This window comes from Sebastes umbrosus, chromosome 20 (genome assembly GCF_015220745.1).
Source record: "Sebastes umbrosus isolate fSebUmb1 chromosome 20, fSebUmb1.pri, whole genome shotgun sequence".
Lineage (NCBI taxonomy): Eukaryota > Metazoa > Chordata > Actinopteri > Perciformes > Sebastidae > Sebastes > Sebastes umbrosus.
Window position 1 is genome coordinate 5888041 of NC_051288.1, and position 17862 is coordinate 5905902.

Sequence of the window (17862 nt, forward strand, 5' to 3'; positions counted from 1 at the left end):
GTAAATGAGTGAAATCCCCGACTCCCAAAGAAGAAGAGATCATTGTCAGGCATGCTTAATGCTACCCGGCAGCTTCGACGGCCAACTGTCGGCTTAAGGTGTCAGTATGCTTTCAACAAGTTTTGGGGGTTGCGTCACCCACACATGCAGGGATTGGCTAGGTGTGCAAAGGTGAGAAAGTATACAGGGATTGAACTTCTTTCTCCAACTCTCTTTTTTCATTCTTCACACAGTTACTTCTGTTATATTTTCTATGTCCATACGAGTGCATCACCATTAATGCCTTAGAGGAAAGAATGCAATCAACGTTATCCCCATTTATACAGTTCGTCTTGACCCTCTCTATGCCCGCAGGCTCTCTATTCCTCGGTCGTGTCTAGAAGGTAACCCATAAGTTGTGAAACTCTCGCGAGATGGTTAAAGTTAGGCATTGACCTCAAATGTTTGAGGTTAGGATAGGTCGTCAGGCAGCGAGTCTCGTGAGACTTTTTGCAAGTTTTTTTTTATTCGTGGGTTACCTTCTAGACACAACGCTGATTCTCGCCTACTTCAAGTGTGGCCATTCAAACCAGTAACAACACTTTTGACCCTGCGACCCTGTATTCAATTCAGTGACGATGTTTCTGATCGTCCAATGCAATGCTGGATTCCTGACCAGGCAAAGCAGGCAGCTGCACCCCGGAGCCCAGACACCCATGTTCCCCAAAAGCTCCAAGTTCACTGTGTGTCAGTTGGATTGTCTTCAGTTTTGATTTAATTGCAAAAATGTTACAGTAGTTACTCCTTTTTCATACCTGTTACTTACTTAGTCTCTTTTTTAAACTCTCAAACCAGAGTTGGTGATTGTTGGAACAGTGGAAAGACTAACAAAGTCGGTTTTGTGAAGTGTGTTTTACAGCAATCAGCGAGATAAAATGACTGCTGTCTGACTGGAGTCTGGTGGTTTTGAGGAGATGTTATTAATTATATATTCACTTCAACGGACGTCACATAGCATCGCACCAGAAAAGGGGTGAAAAGGGGGCGAAAAGGGGTCATCTGGTCACTGCCAATCTGAGCTGGAGCCGATAAATCCCCATTACTACTGCAGAGATATTTGTCCCAGGAATGAATGCTGATAGGGCTGCACGGTGGTGTAGTTGTTAGCACTGCCACCTCACAGCAAGAAGGTTGCAGTTTCAAACCCGGGTGTGCGAAGTTTGCATGTTCTCCCAGTGTTGACGTGGGTTTTTCCGGGATCTCCGGTTTCCTCCCACAGTCCAAAGACATGTAGGTTAGGTTCATTGTTGGCTCAAAATTGCCCTATTGTGTGAATGTGAGCGCGAATGGTTGTCTGTCTCTATGTGTCAGCCCTGTGATAGTATGACGACCTGTTCAGGGTGTACCCTGCCTTTGTACCAATGTCAGCTGGGATCATCTCCAGCCATGAATAAGATAAGCAGTTACATATAATGGATGGATGGATGAATGCTGATTGATTGTGATCTTTCACACTAAAGACAAAAGCCAGATGTTTTTTGTCCAGTGGGAAAGGGGCTAAAATCAAATTTTAACACCTTTATTATTTAGTTTATATTGTGCTCACATGCCGCATATTCACAAATAAATGTGTGTAATCAATAACCACAAATCAACTGGCACACATCAAACTTTCGGCAGGCAGTATTCTCTGTTTGGATCTGGGGCTGTAGGCAAATTGTAGTGAATCTGCCATGAGTAGTCTGAGGTACAAGCTGGGTAACTTGAAGGTGACAGGCTGCTTATAGACTGCACTGAGTGGAAGGAAATGTTAGTAAGTAGGGACCCTCAGCACATTAATGCTCCAGAGCTACCTAAGGGGTTAATCCAGCCATGGTTCAATGCCAGCATTTTTAAAATGTATTTCTTTTCTGTATATGGCAACTGTTTGATTACATCATCTTTAAATCGCTTAAGGAAGGTTGTGAAACATAAATTGTATATATGAGACAGGACACACTCTGGACTACTGTGATCACCAACAACTGACTGCTTCTCTGTTTGCTCGTCTCTCCCCAGAACAGTACCACCTGAATAACTCAGCTTACGGGCCGTTTGGACAAGGGCTTCCACACCCGCACAGCAACCACAGCACAGTGGGACTCAACAAATATACCTCCCTCAAAGCTGTGGGTAAGTTGGACACACAAACACACACCCAAAATGATGCTGACTCCAACTGACACAGTAACCTTTAGAGTACAGTAGGACGGCAGTTCAGGAGCTGTCAACTGACGAGGGTCTCTCTGCCTCTTGGCAAACAGAGAGCTGATCTTAAAGAGGAGCCCACGCAGTTCCTGTCCGTGGTTTGATTGGGTGGATAATCGTCTCTAAATGTGACTGAGTGATTGATTGATTACAGTAGACTTACTCCACAGTTCCTCGTGGCCTACAGACAAGCCTAGGGAACTAGCACTATGATCTTATTGAGGCCAAGATCACTGTGCAACTATTTTCCAGCAGAGTCTAACCAGACAGCGCAGGTCATTGCGAAGGCAGAGCTCTATAATACATGTATTTCATGCAACAGAACCTCTGGGAGCAGCACTGGAGCTCTTGAGCAGGAAGACACTACTGGGGCAAACGTGATGAAAACTATGTGACTGGTGAATGTCCTCACTTTGATTTTAATTATACACCAAAATAAAAATTTACCTTAAAGGGCAGGTCCATTATTTTGTTTTGTTTGGGGTTTTTTTTAGGTTTTTATATCATCTGTAGCTTCCCAGTGGTGTTCGTCATCAAAATGCTATTTTCCCAAGCTCTTCTAAAAAAAATTCCCACGTGACCTGACGTAGATTTCTGCATGATGATGCTGCTGCTACATGTACAGTATATATACATCCTTATGGTCAGTGTATTAACGCTCCCAGTTTGTAGAAGCAGACAGGAGTACCGGCACGGAAGCTAAGCAATGTACTGCTGTAGACGCCACACTAGTTCGGATCTGAAAGTCACACAATAACACAACAAACTAACCAATCGATTCAGCGGTAGACCAACAAACTCCCATGTTCTGCGAGGTAAAATTACTATTTTCGCGAAATGAGTCTGGTCTGGTCCCCCTAAAGATCCCCTGTAAAAAGACAAAAACGGGTCTATTGTGGGTCTCAGAGGGTTAAAAGAGAAAGTAATGGAACGAAATATCGCAATGGTCGCATATCATTTAATGTATGAAGTAACTGTGAATAAAGTGTGAACTAATCACATAAAGACATAGTGGCTTGATCATCAGGAATTCATGATATATCCTGCAGTAATACATGCATTAAATCATCATGAGTCATGCATTAGTAAAGTATTAGTTAAGCGTTACTATGATTTGTACCATTTGGGCAATATATTTCACAATGCTAAGCTTCACATTCAATAGATGTTATGCAGCACTAAACCAGTTACAGTCACAGTCAATGATGGCACAAAATAAAAATGGCTCATGATTGTCCCAAATCCCAATTTACTATTCACTATTGAGTAAACTATTGAGTATGAACAGGGATATACTGTAGCCCAAGGCTAAAAAGATAATTTACAGTATCACAAATGGACTCAAATCTATCCAATCAGATTATTCTCTTTATGCACAACTCTTCTGAATGCAATAAATTTACACTTTTTCTAACTTTTGGTCATTATTTGTACGTTTTTTCATTGCACTTTTATGATGCCTATACACATGTGGTTTTGTAAGAGATTTGTGATGTAACTGCAAAGCTACGGCCTGGAAAAGTAGGGCTGTAGGGTTTTTACCAGGTGATTGTACAGACCGCTTCATGTCAGCAAAGGTCACACACGCACATGTCCTTGAATAGTAGTGGGTGTAATAGTGTACATAACTACATCCAACCCCAGGTATTAGAACAAAACAATCCTCTAAAAGTGAGCCAAAGGCCAATCACTGCTTATCAAGGTAGATTAAGCTTGCTAGCTATTTGATGTTAGATAATTAATTCGTTATCACGAGAAAACAAAAGGTTGTTTTCTGTTATTACTTTTCGTGTTTGGGTCAAATCAGCCAACGGTAAAAGCAAACTGCCCAGATGGAGCTGACAGCATACAGTGTCTGTATGCTGTCAGAGATGTCTTAAACTCAAAAGTATCAGTCATTGTCGGGAATTATTCTTTTTTTTTTCAAGCAACCAAAAATCAAAGAATAAGATTTCCCTCACAATTTATTGGTATTTTCTTTTTAATTTATAAGGAACACACACACTTTATACTGCTTGTGAATATAATCAATTTAACCTTATTTACATATATTGTATGTACCCTTGTTAACACCTTATTTTGAAACCAGACGTAGTCACACGTGTATCCTTCCGCTGACTTTCACCAAGTCCATCGCTGTCAGTTCGATCGGGGTTGTTGGAATGCATTTAACGTTGGCTTATTTGACCCAAACATTAGAAGTAATAAAAGAAAACAACCGTTTGTTTTCTCGTGATAACGAGTTAATTATCTCGAGATAACAAAGCTTTTTTTCTCTCTCGAGTTAACGGTATTAAAAAAAAATCGTTTGAATCATGTCCTTTTAGGGCTTCTATAGTTGTAAACGCCATCTCCAGGTGTAATGTTTCCGGTTGACTGCAAAAAGGACATTCAGATGTTCTGAAAACTTCATATGAACATTTATTTTAAAGTTTTAATAACTATTTTTAAATGAAATCATCTGGGTAAAAACTAGCAGCTTTTGAAAAAAAAAAAAAAGGATGAAAACAAACAGCTGTTGTTAGTGGACTCCTACTTTCGGACAAAAATGATGAAAACACACACAGAGACAAGGTTATTGTTCATGTAGCCAGGAAGCTAGCGGCGATGACCTCAGTTTTTTGTATATTTAAATAATCCTCTGTGACATTCACGCTAGCCCATGACACACACACACACACACACACACACACACACACACGCGCGCGCATGCACGTGCATTCTCCATACTCAGGGCGAGGGTATTTATAAACCATCATTGCAATGTCCCCACATCCTGACACACATGATACCTTTAGCCTACCTCCATCATCTCCATTGCACTCCTCAGTTTCTCCCTCCTCATCGCTCCCCCTGCCTTCTGCCCTCTCGTATTCCAGCGAGAGAGGAATACCGCTAGGATTCACCTTCAGGGCATACGCCAATTGGAAATACTTAAATCACCAGCTTTCCCCTTTAATCTTCTTCAAACCCTCCCCCTCATCCTGACCATCCTTCGTTTTCTTCTGATTCTCTCCGTGTGTGTTATCTTTCCACTCACTTAAAGTAATTTCTTTTTTTTCTGGACAATCAAAGTCCAATTTATTTGTAATGGGAGAAAAAGTAACCTCTTTTTTTTTTGCTTCTGATGGCTCACACTGACCCTTCCCACTCAGCACTACTGTGTTTTTTTTTTTGTTATTCTGTCCCTTATCATGTCAATTGACCCTTTCCTTCAAATGTTCACCTCCCCCTGTTAAACCTTTACTTACTCCTTGCTGCCTTCTAGTTTTTTAGTAGGGCAGTTAAGCACAGCAAATGTGCATTTTGTGATAAAAGCAACACATTTGGCACAGATGTAGGTTCAAATGTTATGAAAAGATATAGATATCGGGGCACTAGTAATTTGGGGTCTGAGGGCCGTGGCAGACCTTTTTTAAAATGTCCACCAAATAGATGCTTAATATTCCAAAAGTGTTGCAGGAAACTGATTTTATGACTCCTGGTGAATTCCAAGGTGTGTTCAAACTGATTAGATCAGATGCCAGAAGATCACAGACATGTTTCTTTCCCTCTTTTTCTTTTTTTTTAAGGGTGCTATTTTAGGGGGCTGTTGCCGTTGATAATGCTGTTTACGTTGTTAGCACAGTTAGCTGCTAGCCACCGGCTCAGACATCTCCGTGTTCAGAGCCGTGTACAGGCAGACAATCCCGGCTGTTCGGGTTCTAGCTGCTGTGGTAGTGGGCCAATCACGTCACATTAAAACGAAGAATGTTTAGCTGCAAACAAAACCATACAAATAGTCTTTTTTTCCCAGATCTGGGCACAAAAAGGATCAATTTCAGGTATTGTTTGACTGGAAAAGTTTCGATACTACTGGGTTATTTTGGTCGATACCTTGAAAAGGTATTGAGTATGGATACCCAGCCCTACTGGTCATACCAAACCAAGTGAGGCTGAAGCAGCAAAAACCCCTGAGTGCATTAAATGGAGTTTGGGTTTTATGGATTTAAGTTTTCATTTGTATGAAGAAGAATGTTTAATTTCTTCTTTCAAAAGTTGCATGGTCTCCCTTTAAAAGTTTCTAAAAGACTTTGAGGAGCAAAAGAAGATGACATTGCTGACAGGTTGGAGCCGGGAGGTCCCAACATAAATGCATCATGGATTAAGTGTGATTCAGTCGTCAGTGTTCCTACAATGACAGACTCTGTGTTTGCACACTGGCAGTTCATTTTGGGCTGCTTCTGCATGTGACTCAGATATGCATCAAACTGTGACAAATTGAAAATGACTCTAAAGTATAAACAAGTTTAAGGAGGCAAAACATAGCATGTGTTTGCTATACTGGCCTAATTGTTAAAGGTTAAGAACGGAGCATACTACAGTAAATTAAAGGGTTACTCCTGTTTATTCCAACTTTTTTTTTATTTTTGTATCTTTGGCAATTGTTTCTATCAGATAGCATTGTAATCACTAAAGTAATTGAGATTTGGTTAAATTGAAGTTTGACAGGGCAAGAAAAGAGCGGTAAGTGGATCAAACAGGTTGAAAATAAACCGACAGTTTATGTTTTAGTATGTAAATCATTTTACCCTCCTACATAACTAAAATGTCTCTCTCATTGCACAGAAAAACTGTTTGCTCACAACTACAGTAAATACGGTAAGTCAAAGTTCAACCAGGAAGTTGGTCTGTAAACTGTTTACAGCTGACAGTTTCACACTCATGTTTTTCTGCCAAATGAGTCAGGCTAATCTGGCAAACCCACTAGTGTTTCTTTCCGCAATTAACTGAGATAGACATGATGTCCAAAACTACAAAAAACACTAAGTAGTAATAAACCAAAATGGTTCTTTAATTTACAGATGAATGCTCTGTTTAGATGTTACTTTTTCTCACTCAGCCCTTTTCTTCGTTACAGCACACAGTGCGTCTCGTAGCTACTACAAGAGCTTCCCTCTCATGGACTTCTCCCAATACCAGCCCGTGGCGCCTCCTGCCTTCCAGCCTGTGCCTGTTCCGCCCAAAGAGAAATCATACATCCACCAGTCGGCGCACCATGACCTCCACGCCCCCCTCTCCATCTCCATCCCCTCCAGCCACCTGGAGCACTCTCGCATCCCCAAGACCACCACGCACCCGCAGCTCTCCAGCTCGGCGTTCACAGCGTGGGAGCCGACCGGCCGCCGCGTCCACAGGCAGGCCTCCGCCCCGGGGAAAGCCTCTGCTGCCCAACCGGGGCAAAACCCCTCCTCCATGCACAGCTCCACTCGGAGACACGGCTACTCGACCCGGAGGCAGCAGAGCATAGAGAACATACCGGATGTCTTTAGCCAGCCGTATGGAGGGATGTACGGAGGAGCTGGAGGTGGGGCGGGACAGGGACAGGGGCAACATGTACAGGGGCAGCATGTACAGGGGCAGCATGTACAGGGGCAGCACGTACAGGGTCAGCACGTACAGGGTCAACATGTACAGGGGCAACACCCATCTCAACCTTCCTACTACCACCACAACAGGGCAAAGAGCTACTCCACCCACAGTACGACTGAGGTGACCGTCTGAGCGCCGAGGCCTCAGAGAGCAGCCTGCTGTAATGTTACACACACACTAACAAAAAGCTTTGGTGTTAGCCAAACGCCAGAGTTTGGGACAGTCAGCCCAACAGGTGAGGGATATTAAACACATTCAGATTGACGAGATGAAAAGGGGTGTTTTGATAAGTAGAACCACCACTCTTTACAGTTTAGGTAATGGTTATTATTGGACTCCAGCAAGGGTCTTGTTCATTGCTCATATAACGTATATAGATGAAAGGAAATCTACCACTCTCAGGCTCCTATAGGTCACACAGCCTTCAGAGATCTCAACCACTACAGTTTTTGTGGTTTCATTGTGGTTGTAACATCCTTATAGGAATAGGGATAGGAGAACAGAACTCTTAGAAAAGGGAGCAAGCTTGATTTTATCTGTGAAAAGGTTTTACATGTTGGCTTCCTGTCACATTTGGCAGGAACAAACAGTGCGTTTGTGTTAGCCAGGTAACTCCAGTTAAGTTTCAGTACAGTAGGTCATCGGTACATGTGGCTGCAAAATAACAACCTGGCTCACGGTTAGATTTTGTTGTTGAAAAAAAAAACGTTTCACAATGAGCCTGGCAGTGACAAAAACTGCAGCCAAAGGCCATATTTCCAATTGTTGTCAATTCAAACAGCCATTCAGTGCTAACACGCAGCTATTTCAATGTTAATGTGGTTTGTAACCTCTGAGATTAGTTTCTGTGGGCCACCTAGGGTTGCAAACCATCCCCGTAAAATAAGGAGAATTAAACTAAAAGACCTGTTCTATATTGAACTGATAAGGGATGCACTTTGCTACGTATTGTTGAGAATCAATTCAGTGCAAATTTATGGGAGAGAAATATTACAGGTCAGACTATTAAGATTAAGATTATGGGTGATTTATATGAGATAGAAGGAAACCCTCCTGATCTGTCGTCCCTCAGCCTGTCTCAGCATTGCTACGATACGCCTGACAGCGGCACGAGATTAAAAAAATGGCAACCTATACAAGTGTAGTCCGACGGCCCAAAAAAAAGAAGAGATTACAGAAACACAGAAGGGAATGGGTAAATTTAGTATTTTTGAGCGATAGGAATACGTGTGTAACAGATTATTATTCGGTAACACTTTATAATAACCATCATTTATAAATGGTAAATTGATAGTTAATCAGACTCAGTTAATAGTTATTTTACTGCTAACAAACAATGGAATAATAATTAATAATGTTTACTAATTATTAGTAATGCTATAATTGATGTTATTTTAACAGTTTATAGTTGCACACATTATAACATTTTATTCCGTTCCGTTCCGTTCTGCACAACGTGATTGGTTGACGCCTTTATTCGCGGTGCGAAAGCTCAGAAAATGTGTGAAAGTAATCATGACAAAAACAACAGTTCCAAAAATATATATTAACGTGCAAATTAATCGCATGAAATAAACACCCCCCGGTGTGTGAAGGTCCCCAGGGACCTGTACATTAGCGAGCTAATTCGATCAGAAATTTAATCAGAAACATTAAGTGAAAAAGTTAATATATTCCTATAATAGATAGTGGAATAATAAGCTTCTTATCACTTCCTTTTTGGCACAAACATGAGATTACAATATTTTCACTAAAATGTTTTGCAGGGGTAGTTAAGAAATGTGGGAGTCCTTCATAACTCCAGTGAGTGGGGTGTATTTTAAACATGAATGGAGCATAGGGGGTTTCAAGTGATGCCCCAGTTAGAGCACACTACCATTTGATTTTACATTTCACCAAGTAGGATATCTAAATTCCAGGCATTCCAGTTTTTATTTGTTTTAGATACGCTGGACATTTGTCATTGTAATCTATAGATCACAAACCATTTAGTTCCAGTGTAATCATCAATCATCTCAAGGTAACACAGTTCAGGTCATTTCCAGACCCCGTAGATGCCTTTATGTGCAGTCTTTTGATAAGTTCCCTCCTGTTCTTCTTGTAAAAACACCTCTACTATTTTACATCTCTCAGTCAGTCTACCTCCATGCACAGCTGTTTTCGCCTTGTTTCTCTCTCACCCCTCTGGGCCTCTCCCACCCTCTTTCCACGATGAAGCGCTTTGCATTCTGTACCATCAGGCCAAGCATACAGGGACAGCATCCCCGGGGTCACATTAACTTGACGGTGAGGACAATGCCACCATCACGTCAGCTCCCATCAGCCTCCATCCCCGGCCAGGGAGAGGGGAGAGGAGGGAAGAGAGGGACAGTGTAAAAGCCAGAGGCTGGGACTCTTTAGAAAAGGAGAGAAAGGGAGGAGAGGGAAGGGAAAAATAGAAAAACAAATGAACATGGCCGCGTGTTTTCGTTCCTCGGGGGATGGGAAAAGGGAAGGAGTCACTGTGGATCTGGCTCTCTCACTGCTAAGCTGTCCGAGTTATAACAGAGAGTGTGTGGATGCCTGTGTGCGATTTCCAACCCGCGGGCACCATTGCAGGGGAATTCGCTGAGGCACTTCCAGGCCTGGAGCGTTAAACATTTCTCCTCTCGTCTCTGAAGCCCGTACAGCAAAGGGCAGTGTGCAGAGCAGCTGCTATGAACATGCAACAGTTAATGCAAGACTTGTTGGTAAAAGTTTACGGCTGCAACACCCTCAGGAACTGCACAATGAAGTGAACTGTTAACAATGATTGCACATGTGTCCGGAAACACTGCACACAGTCACAGCGTGAGGTGCTTTTGTAGCAGCTGAATTAAGAGTCGAGCAAAAAGAGGTGAAACAGAAAGAACAAACACAAGTAATAAATCACAAAATATAACTAAATGACCAAACCCCTCCTTCTCGCTAAAGTACACCCATATAAACACTATAAAACATCATACAAATTCACCATATTTAGCCAAATCAAATTCTGGTGTTAGCTTTGTCACACAGAGATACACAGATGCTACCTGAGACGTCACAATCCCGTACAGCCACACAAAGTTATGCAGGAAAAAATGGGTCGGACATGTCAAACTAAATTTCAAATGTCCCGTTTTCCTGAGAGACAACAGCTCAAGTCTGAGCTGCAGCTCAACCTTCCTCAAATCCTTTTATATCATGCTGTATATTAAAGAAGTCCAACATCTGAAAGCAACCACCATCCTCAAGGCAACAAAAGAGAACATTGTTAGGTTAACATCTTCCCAGATGCAGGACATGTTATCAAGTAAGTTTGGCAAACACCTTATTAAAGGACCAGTGTGTAGGATTGAGGGGGATCTATTGGCAGAAATGGAATATAATATTCATTATTATGTTTTCAGTAGTGTATAATTAGGTTAGGATGAGCCCTTCATATCTACATAGGGAGCGGGTCCTCTTCCACTGAGCCCGTCCATGGATGGATTATAAGAACTGGATACTGGACCCCAAGATGGCGCCTATTCATTCCAATGAGAATTGCCCGCCTGGCCTCACCCACAAGTTCCCACTCAGCCCATAGACTTTACATTGTGATGACGTCACAGATGTTCAAATCGCTTTTATTGGCTCAATGAAAGTTTTACAAATATAAAACCTCCATTGATCAAAAATTCATAATAGAAAGAGTCATAATCGACCTTGTTTGCAGTTCGAGGTGTTATGTCAACAGTTTTACAGACGTCTTTTTTACAATGGTGGTCTATGGGGAAAATGCTTTTTGGGCTGCTGGGGATTTTTTTCTTGCCACAAGTGGCCACTGGAAAACAAGACTCAGTCAAAACCGAGCATAAGGCTGGACCGGGTTACGGTTAGTCTGTGAATTTTTAGCTAAATTGTAACACAAATAGTCAGTGGTCATTTCTATAATGTGAAATCCAGCGCTACATGTCCACCAGGTCCAGAGAGGACACTAGGGGACGCACTGCTCCACTCAACTGGCTGTTCAAGAGGTGACGCACCCTATATCATTGAATGCACCTTATTGGTCCCTGGTCTTCTGCTAGCCGTTTCAAACAGGAAACAACACGGCGGCCTGCTCGTAAACTTTTATTCCGTCTAAGCAATCCACCAAAAACATTGCGTGAGAGTAAAGAGTAAAGTCAGAAATAGGCTATGATGCCACTGCTGAATCTCGTTTAATTTTAGAACCAGATCGCCTAGTTTGAAAGCTTGGTCCAAGTTTCGTGAGCCGGACGTGTCACGCTGGACGGGGTCATCCATTTGGTCTGCTGTCTCCTGAAGGAAATATCCATCCGGCTATTTACCTACTAAGCGCTCCCCTATGTTCACTAGGTGGTCGCTAACTTTGTCTTTCTGACGTTAGTGCTTGACGGGTAGTGAACAGTGTTTTTTTAGAGCTTTTATGCTGTGAGACTGGTGAGAGTGAACCAAAACAGTAAAGCTGCTGGTTGGAAAACCGAAACAATGAGCTGAAAGACGCTAAAATGTTCCATAGAGTTGAGGGGAACTACAGAGTTTATAATTCTCAGCTCTTGAAGTGACCCCCTTGACATTACACTAATCACTGGATCCAGTTCTATTGGAAAATTATTGATTATAGATGCGTTAAGAAAATGCACAACATAAAAGAAGTTCTAATTCTTCCCAGGAGAATTCTTTAGAGAAGCTCTAGCCTTTGAAAACGTGTCCATAATGGGGTTTTTTTATATATAAGAGATCAAAACACCTAAATCAGAATAACATTAACAAAGTATAAATAAGAATATAAATTATTTTTGTTAGCCTGGCTGCAACATATGTAGATATTAAACTAATTTTAACTACACACACGCTAAACCTCTGCTGCAGTTTACTTCCTATGGATGAATCCCATTTTGTTCTTTTTTTCACACGAGAGGATTGAACCCTCCTGTGTAGTTATGCGAGTAGAGCAAGGCATCGACACTGTGTATAAGGATTCATTAACCAGGAATAAACTGCTGCAGGTAAAAGCATCTATTAAGTATATTTTTTTGGAAAGTTGTCAACAAGAGTTTTGAATGGTATATTTGAACAATGCCATTAGGTGGCACCAGATAACTCCACAGAGATATCAGAAAATATGAGTTTTGACGATGGAATACGATCGGTTTTCTGTCCCACTGCCAAAATCTGCCTCTCCACAACAAAGTACACTCCTTCGCCCTCATTACCCCCAATCCACACACGGTGAACCACAGTGTCTCAAAGACAGTCGACAGGTGATGTTTTTTGAGCATCTTGCTGCAGACTGAGTCCATTTCTCTCATTCACTAACAAACACCAAAAAAAAACTTACCATCACTTTCTTTGTTTCTCAGATTTTAATTCTCTACACCGTACGTTTTAACAAGTTCTAGAAGAGGAGCGTTAAAAAAATGACATTAAAGGGGAACTACGCCCATTTTCAAAATTCATACATGTTATTCCTGTGGTCTAAGACAGTCCAAAATATATTAGTAATCATGAACAACTCTCCAATCAAATCCAAAAACTAGAGTGCTAAAACTCAAACGTGTGATGTCATAGGGTATAAAGTGTGGAACTGCTCCATAGACAATGAGTGGGGAGCGATGTTATAGATGACGGCGAGAGCACCCAGGGGGATGTTCTGAGTATGGGAACATTTTATGTTTCACAACCGAGTATACCAAAATAGAATAAAGCTCATTTGGGTATAAAAAAGAAAAAATCTTTAGGTCCTCGAAATCAGTCTCCCATTCATTTGTTGCATCTGAAATTTCACATTAACATGCTATTTAGTACGCTAAAACAGTATGTGAGATTTTTTAGTATGTCCGAAATGAATTGCATACTATTTCCGGTGAACTATTACCGTATGCAAAACTGGACACTAAGCTGGCATAAATATCCCACAATGCAATGCGTTAGGGAAGACAACGTTCATAATAGACGTTGACGGACAGCTCTGTAACGTCAATAACGCTCCAATTTAAGTGTAAGTATTAAGATTTCACTTTGCTAGGCGTAATATATTTTTTCAATTAGTTCAGCATCGTTTGGTCACGAGGTTAGCGCGCGTTACCATGGTTACGCATCTCAGGAAGTGACGTGGTAATTACAGCTCAGTGTGTACAAAAAGGCACATACTACCGTTTATACATACAAAGGTATGTTGAACTATAGTACACATATTGGGTAGTGCGTAGTATGCGATTACGGATGCGGCGCTGGTCTATGGAGCAGCTCCAGGCTTTATACTTGATGACATCACAAGTTTGAGACTTACTTCTCTGGTTTCTGGCTTTGAGAGAGAAGCTCATGTTCACAAATGACGGATGCTTTGGTCAAGAAACCAAACACTTGTCGCCCTTTCACCGAGCACATCTCTTTTCCTCCTGATTAAAAACAAAAGTCATTTTGTCGTTACCAATGCAGCAAAGGATCCTGGGCAGGAATCATTTCCTCTTGATGTTGTGAATTAAAAATGTTGAGATCTGCTGGTTTAGAGACACAAAATCTGTTTTTTTTATGAGCAATAGAAGTTTAGTTCTTTTACGTGAACAAGTGCTTCCAATGTTGTTCTTGGTATGAAATCATGCATTTTCCCCACCTAAAACAACGGTACCCCTCTGTTCTTTTTCATCTATTTATGATAAATGTTTCACATCTTGTGTGGAGTTTTGAGTCAATTATTTTTGAACATTTTTTTTAGGTTTAATGTAGTGCAAACATCATTGGAAAAATCATGTGTTCTGCTTTATTTATGAATATTGTGTAAATATGTTGATTTAATGTAATTTCCTATGTATTTTGTTTGAATAAGGGCTGTAAGTCATTTTGAGTCGAAGAGTATTTATTATAACTGCTTTCAGATTTTAACAGAATATATTATTTCATGTTAATGATTTTAGTAACATGAAACACGATGTATAGAGAGATCTACATCAGAGTTGTGCAATTTTCTAATGTGCAATAGAGGAGGATGAAGTAGGCCTACTGTACTGTATGTCACATTACTGCAGTGGGGTTTTTACATTAGTGGCGAAAACACAGTGACACAAATGAACTGTAGTGTAGGACAAAGCAACTATAAAGCAGACAGGCTGTCTAAAGCATTGATAACATTTCTATTGTGCGATTGCATAATACTGACCAATAAATGGGACGCTGTAGAAAAGCAAGTAGCGGTGAGGATGAATTGAGCGTGCAGCAGTTTGTTTAAAACTGGTTTACACATGCAGAGAAGATATTTAGTGATGTGTACAGATACTGGGCTGTCACTATTTAACTGCATTAGAATAGTTTATTTGCAGCAAGAGAAAGAAGGGAATTCATCCCACTTTGGCACGATTAACCAATGCAGTACATCGTCTTGGAGTAGTTCAACAAAAGAATATATAAGAGGACAGAGCTATGATAAATGTATATATACAAATAGCCAAGTAAATCCAAAGTGTATTGGTGTGATATACAGTATGTAGCAAAAAATATGTATATACTGTATGTACCTGTACTTCTTATTACAACAAAACAGCTCATTTATACCCAAAATGTTCTAGAAAATGTTCTTTGCAGCGGATTGTTTAGCAACTGATGCCACTTTTTGATGATATGAAATATTAAAGATTGTAAAAATCAATGCAAGGCTTTGTGTTTGTATGAAAGAAGTAATGTTGGACCTTTCATTCTTTTGGGGCAAAACACTCCCAACAACAAGCAGCAGGCACCTTAATTGGATCGGCTAAATACTCCACACATTGAACAGACAGAAGTCCCCGCAGCCAAAGACTTAATGACAACATGACAGCAAATCAGTAGTTCTTTGTTGGCTCAAGTTACCAGCAAAACATCATAATTAGTCCATATGGCTTTAAGAGCCAATTTGAGACGACTTTTACCAACTCTTTGTTAAGAGTAAATAGTGCTATAATTAACAGGAGATTGAGAGCACAAATGCTGTCTCACTGTCAGCCACAGCTCCTCTTGAATAGTTGGAGGTAAATGACAGCAGTTACAGTACATCTGCAGTGTTTTCCCAGCCTGGATTTGAAGCAGCGGCAATCACAAACATGTCCCAGTAACCAGCGATTCACCCGTCAATTCTACAAATGTAAACACATCAAAGATGTATGTGTTGCCTTGATGTATCGTGGGTGGCATAAACTAGCTGCCAGCGCTGCAGTGAGCCTGCAGTGCCACCATGTGGCTGTTCCTGATACTACAAAAATCCTATCAACCAATCTAATGGCAGCTCGCTCCTTATCCTATAAAAACTCATGTTCTTATCATTAGTTTGCATAGATTGTGCTGTTAAAATTTGAGAACAGTGATGAGTCATTTTTCAGATTAAATATTTTAATCAAACCCAAGACCTTTTACAGTCCAATTTATGAGAATTATAAGTGATTTTAAAGGCCTCGTGCATGTATGTAAGATTACATTTGAGACAATTTAATACGTTTTAAACAGACACCCTTTAAGCATAATCAAGTAGGTGTAATAGCAATAGATTAAACAATACTAACAATAAATATATTCAAAATAACAATCAACAATATATTTATTTTTTTTTCAAGGAGGGATCCTTGCAGGTTAAGTGGCTGTTTGCATAACACCTGCTGTACATATAATCGTATAGGCCTGGCTTAATGATTTAAATACAAACAATACAAAACTTCAATATTCAGTGGTATTAGGCACAATTGCTGGATATGTAACAATCTGTCTTTATAAATTCATCAAGTCTAGGCAAGTAAATTGTACGAGTGTATTGGTCCTGTATTTAAAAAAAACAAAAAAAACACACAATCCTATGATCTTAGATGTTCCTGAGGGAAGCAAGAATCTCAGAGGTTACACATGTGTACACTAAAGAAGACAAACGGGTTTCCTTCCTTTTAACTTTCACTTACTCTGGTTTTGCTCTTGGAGTGCAGTCCTGACATTATTATTAATGACCACAAGGGGAAAAAAATCAAAACAGAAAATCACATGTTAAAAGAAATATGATTAGGAGAACAGGTATTATTATGTGTACTTTGATACAGACCCGGATGGAGTTTGAAGAAAAAAAAACTGTTTAGAGGACTGCGGTAAAGGAGACATATCATGCTCATTTTCAGGTTTATGCATGTATTTTGGGTTTCTACTAGAACATGGTTTAATGTTCAAAAAACACATTATTTTTTTCATACTGTCTGTCTGAATATACCTGTATTACTCTCTGTCTGAAACACTCCGTTTTGGAGCCTGTCTCTTTATTTTCCTGTACAGGTCATCTAATTGAAACCCATTTCATAATAGACTGTCATAATGAAGCACCTTATAGGATGATGTATATTTAAAAAGCTTCAGAGAAGACTGTACAAATGATGGCTTGTTAACTGGAAAAGTGACTTATAGCAAAGATCAACCAGTCAACCACAAGGCAGAGATGTGATCAGGGTCTGACTGGTGGCTGATGGCGAGTGTCCCACTCTCACCCAAACACTTGAATGAAAGTATTTTCATTAAAAGGACCCATTTTCAAAATTCATTCATGTTACTACTACGGTCTAAGGCTGTCCAAAAATATTTTTAAACATGAACAACTTTCTCACAAATCCAAAAACTAAAGTGCTAAAACTCAAACTTGTGATGTCATAGGGTATAAAGTCTGAACTGCTCCATAGACAATGAATAGGGAAATATATTATAGATCAGCTATTCTCAACCACTGGGCCGGGGCACACTGGTGGGCCTCAAAGCGTCATCTAGTGGGCCGAAAAGGTACTGCCAAATGGTTAGATTAATCTCTTCAAAATCGATCAGTCTTTGAGAGGTTGTAGTGGGCTCAGTTTTAAGGCTAGAGTGAAGATACTGGTATCATATGAAACTTAAAAAAACTAAGGAATCCATTGGTCTCAATGTCATGATAGCTTGTCGGCAAGGAGGCTAAATAACGCTCCAAAGTTACGCTAAATTTTGGCGAGAAAAAAACTGGCATGGCCATTTTCAAAGCACACTTATGAAAGAGTTAAAGCTCTAAGACGAAAACGTGGACAACGCCCAGACCTGACAACAGCGTGGTAGCGACCTGTCAATCACAAGGTAGCCATACCCTAAAGCATCCCCTGCTTTATGGTCTATTTGACTCTAAATGGGACCATAATTTACTAAATGAGCATCATGCTGTATTGAAGAAGACTTGAAACTAGAGATTGAGACCATAAA

General features: G+C 40.5%; 1 protein-coding gene across 1 annotated transcript in view; it reads left to right on the forward strand.

Annotated features, from left to right (window-relative positions):
• shisa8b (shisa family member 8b) overlaps nt 1-8755 on the forward strand; it is a 43544-nt gene extending 34789 nt beyond the window's left edge. The window contains exons 4-5 of the mRNA XM_037754068.1: nt 2038-2151; nt 7127-8755. Of these exons, the coding sequence (XP_037609996.1) occupies nt 2038-2151; nt 7127-7770 (758 nt within the window). The 3' untranslated portion in view covers nt 7771-8755. The remainder of the gene's footprint in view (nt 1-2037; nt 2152-7126) is intronic.
• The last annotated feature ends 9107 nt before the right edge of the window (nt 8756-17862 follow it).